Here is a 4,522-nt window from a genome sequence, read left to right as displayed (position 1 = left end):
CCATGCCAGCAAGCATGGCTGTGTCTCATTCACAGAATGTGAGCGTCTGTCTGCTGTGTGCGGGGCCCTGGCCCTCTTTCAGTCATGCTGGCCCCTCTGCTTGGCCCACCACCTCCTCTGCCTGGCGCCCTTCCAAGGCTCAGCTCAAAAGCTGCTTCTCTGTTTTTGAGGCCACGGGACCCTCTGCTAGTCGGCTGGGCCTTCGTTTGTTCCTAACCTGAGCTGTGCTGCCTCTATTACCAAGCTGTTTAGCATATTTCTTTTTATATTTTATTGATTTTTTTTTTTTTTTTAACAGAGGGGAAGGGAGAGGGATAGAGAGTTAGAAACATCGATGAGGGAGAAACATCGACCAGCTGCCTCCTGCACACCCCCTACTGGGGATGTGCCCACAACCAAGGTACATGCCCTTGACCGGAATCGAATCTGGGACCCTTCAGTCCTCAGGCTGACGCTCTATCCACTGAGCCAAGCCAGTTAGGGCCTCACCCTACATTTCTGAATGCCCCCTCTGTGCTCAGAGCTAAGGATAAACTCAAACCTAGGTCAGGGTGATGAAGAAGGTGCCCCCACATCTTCCTGGAGACTGGAATCTGTCAGGAAAAGGGGGAGACTGGGAGACACAGATTCCCTGGACTTCCTACCTCCCATCCTGCAACTCCCTCCCCATTTAGAGGAACTTTGGAATGTCAAGCTAGTTTAATATCTTCATGGGATGAAGACAAAAGACCTACCCAGCACAGTTCCACACTTCTCAGGATAGTTGACTGATAAAATTTTCTGGGAGACATCTCCCCTTTATTTCTTTCATAGGTCTACCTCTTCTACTGTATCCACCAATCTCCTCTTACCCTCTGGGGTCTTTGCCCCTACTCCCCATCCCACATGGATTCATGGCTGTTGGACTCTACTCCATCCTTCTGACTTCAACTCTCCCTGAGACGTCACACTCCTCCCAGACCTACACCCTCACTCAGGATCACATCATGCTCTTCTCCAGCTTAAACCATCCCACCTCCCCACAATCTAACCAGCCTGCTTCAGGGGAGATCCCTTAGGATGCCCTCTCAACATGCTCGTTCCCAGCTGTCTTGCTCCCACCTCCACTCTTGAGAAGCCCCCTCTTGAGAAGGCTTTTTCAAATCTATTCACCCGGTCCGTGCTATGCCATGAGGACACAGGCAAGGTCCCTGCTCTCTCTGAAGTTGCCATTCCCACTGGGGAGACACACGGTATCACAGAAGCAAGAATGTAAGCCTCATTACATCAGGTACATTACATTACCCTGGCTGCTGTGTGTCAGGTGCCTAGACCAGAGCCGTGCACTTAAGAGGCACTTGAAAAAAGTAAATAAATGAGCAAGATGATTTCAGATAGGAGTAGGTACTATCAAGCAAACAAAGCAGGGTCTGTCAATAGAGAGCTCCTAGAGCAAGATCGAGGGCCACTTCTTATAGTGTTTTCAAGGAAGGCCTCAATGAGGTGATGTCTGAACTGAGACACATACCCTCCCCCCCCCAAAAGGAATCAGCATGGCAGACAGGGTGGCTGACAGTACAAAGCCCCAGACAGGAACAGGTTCACATATCTGAGGACCGGACAGGTGGCCAGAGCAGCTGAGGTTAAATGAGATGAGATCTTGAGTAGGCAGAGGCCAGACCAAATATATACACTCTTGAAAGCCACAGGAGACATCTGAATTTTACTCTAAGTACAACAGAAAATGATTGAAGGACATGTTACTTTTTTTTTTTGAACTTTTTAAACTTGTTTTTGAACTTTTCTTTCTTTTTTTAAAAAATATATTTTTGTTGATTTCAGAGAGGACGGGAGAGGAACAGAGAGATAGAAACATCAATGATGAGAGAGAATCATTGATTGGCTGCCTCCTGCACAACCCCTACTGGGGATCGAGCCTGCAACCCCAGGCATGTGCCCTTGACTGGAATCAAACCCGGGACACTTTGGTTCTCAGGCTGACGCTCTATTCACTGAACCAAACCAGCTAGGGCTGAACTTTTCTTTAAGTCATACAGACAATTGCCCAGATCCTCAGTATACAGCTCAGTGAATTTTTACAAAGTGAACACACCCACATACTCAGCACTCAAAATACAGGTCATTACCAGAATCTCAGGTGTGCCTCCCACCAGAAACTACCTGCCACTGACAACAGTCCCAACTATCTTGGCTTCTTTCCCATAGATTGGTTTTGCCTAATTGGCACTTTATATAAATGGACTCATACAGTGTGGCCACCTGTGTCTGGCTTCTTGAGCTCAACATTATGTGTGTGAGGTTCATCCATATTATTGCATGTATTTGTAGTTTATTATTTCTTATGCATTCCATTGTGTGAATATACCACAATTTATTTAAGCATTCGACTGTTGATGGACATTTGGATAGTTTCCAAATTGGGTTTATTACAAATAAGGCTACCATAAAGATACCTGAAAATGTCTTTAGGTGAATAAATGTTTGCATTTCTGTTGGATGTGTACCTAGAAGTAAAACTGTTGGTTCTTAAGTGTGCAAATATTCAGTGCAACTAGATATTACCAGAGTTTTCTGAAGCTCTTATACTAAGTCCATGTCCATTAGCAAAGTATTAGAGTTCTAGCTGCTCCATACCCTATTGGGTTTAAGAAGATCCCTGTGGCCCTGGCTGGTGTGGCTCAATTGGTTGGATGTCCTCCAGTGCACCAGGAGGTTGACGGTTCAATTTCCCCATTAAGGGCATATGCCTGGGTTTTGGGCTCAATCTCCACTAGGGGGCATGCAGGAGGCAGCCAATCGATGTTGCATTTTCAAATCCATGTTTCTCTCTCTCCCTTTCCTTTCTGCACACTCCACTCTCTAAAATTTTTTTTTTTAATCAGTAAACTATTCTTTTTTTATTTTTAAATAAACTATTCTTTTAAAGAAACTCCCTTGTGCCTCTTTGTGGAGAATGGAGAGTGGGAAGTCAATAGTGGATGCAGAAAGATCAGATGGAGGGATGAAGATCACTGCAGTTGCCCAGGAGAGATGATAGTGGCTTGAACTAGGCCAGTGGCCATGAGATGGAGAAAAGTAAGCAGATTAGAGCTATACACTCAATGTTTCCTCCTGTGTTTACAATTACTCATCTCTTTTCATTAAGATGAGTAGATAGAGAGACAGGGAAACTCAGATAACAAAAGAAACATTTTGACTGAAAAAGTAAGAATATCAAATAGATAGGTCATTCTAAACTGGTAAACCCAAAAGGCAGTTCTAGGTGTCTGGATCCAGGAGCTTCCCAGTAAGTGACCTAACCAGACAGGCTAAGCCAGAGGGTCAAAACTGACCCTACAGCCCTGGCCAGTGTTTCTCAGTGGTTAGAGATGAACCAATTCCTGGAGTGTGCAGTGCATTGGGGTTAGCATTAAACTCAGGCCTCCTAACTGCCATTCAATTGGGCACTGAACATGTCTCAAGATTTATTGAGACTATATTATTAGGCCCTACCCTCCTGGAGGCTACAATTTGGACAGAAATAAGTAGTCACATAAATTATGATAAATTAGAATGGAACCTGAGAGTGCTCCGGGAGAAGTATAGATAAGGTCTTCCTACAGTCCAAAGGGCTGAGGACATCACAGGCAGGTTCCAGGAGGAGGTTAGCACCGATGAGCTAAGGCCTGGAGGATCTGGAGGGACTGGCTGTCACACGCACTTTTGTTCCATAGGTGCTGTGTCCGGGAATTGCAGCCGTCCGGGCAGGGGGCAAGGGCTGTTGCGGTGCAGGATGCTGTGGGAATCGCTGCAGGGTAAGATCCAAATTCAGAGGGGATCCAGGATCGGTCTTTGAACCGGTCTCGGAAGCGCCAACCTAAAGCCACGCCCCCTCTTCCTAGCAACACCAGCTGCTCTGCAGTCTCAGGATCCACCTCTCCCCTGCCCTACCCCTACCCCTACCCCAACTCGATTACCCCCTCCCCCCCCTCCCAATCTTAGGCCTCAATGGGCCTGATTAGAGGGGACTACAACCCCCATGAACCTCAGCAGCCGCTGGCTCTTAGGGTTAACCTAACTCCTAGCAATGGGGTTTGAAGGAAAATGTATAGGGGGAGGGGGTAGGAGCTAGGCGGGGCCGACTCACCTTTCCTTCCCCTCCACGTCCAGATGCTGCGCTCGATCTTCTGCTCGGCGTTTGGGATGATTGGAGCCATCTATTGCGTCTCAGTATCTGGGACCGGGCTCCGAGATGGACCCATATGCTCTAAGAACGGCTCTTGGGACTCCCATTTCAAAGACACCGAGTAAGGCTTAGCCGGTTTTCGCGCCCTCACTACCCCATTCTGTGCCTCACCCCACGTGGGCCGGACCTGCCTTCGAGAGCGCTTCCCCCACCACGTGGGCCTCATGCGCCCTCTGCAAGTCCCCCTTGGCGCGTGCTCGGGACGGGGAACCGGGAGGGGGGCCTCCGCGGCGACCTCCGTCTCTCACGTGACCTTTTCGGATCCACAGAGGCTCTTATTTGCTCAACCAAACCATG

At 48.1% G+C, this 4,522-nt stretch overlaps 1 protein-coding gene across 1 annotated transcript in view; it reads left to right on the top strand.

The window, feature by feature from the left end:
• The window catches only part of TM4SF5 (transmembrane 4 L six family member 5), a 7,336-nt gene that overhangs the window by 2,484 nt on the left and 330 nt on the right, over window positions 1–4,522 (top strand). Inside the window, exons 2-4 of the mRNA XM_015569217.1 lie at window positions 3,714–3,794; window positions 4,150–4,286; window positions 4,495–4,516. Of these exons, the coding sequence (XP_015424703.1) occupies window positions 3,714–3,794; window positions 4,150–4,286; window positions 4,495–4,516 (240 nt within the window). The remainder of the gene's footprint in view (window positions 1–3,713; window positions 3,795–4,149; window positions 4,287–4,494; window positions 4,517–4,522) is intronic.

This window comes from Myotis davidii, unplaced genomic scaffold (assembly GCF_000327345.1).
Source record: "Myotis davidii unplaced genomic scaffold, ASM32734v1 scaffold925, whole genome shotgun sequence".
In the NCBI taxonomy this organism is placed as follows: Eukaryota; Metazoa; Chordata; class Mammalia; order Chiroptera; family Vespertilionidae; genus Myotis; species Myotis davidii.
This window is presented reverse-complemented; position numbering and strand designations above follow the sequence as displayed.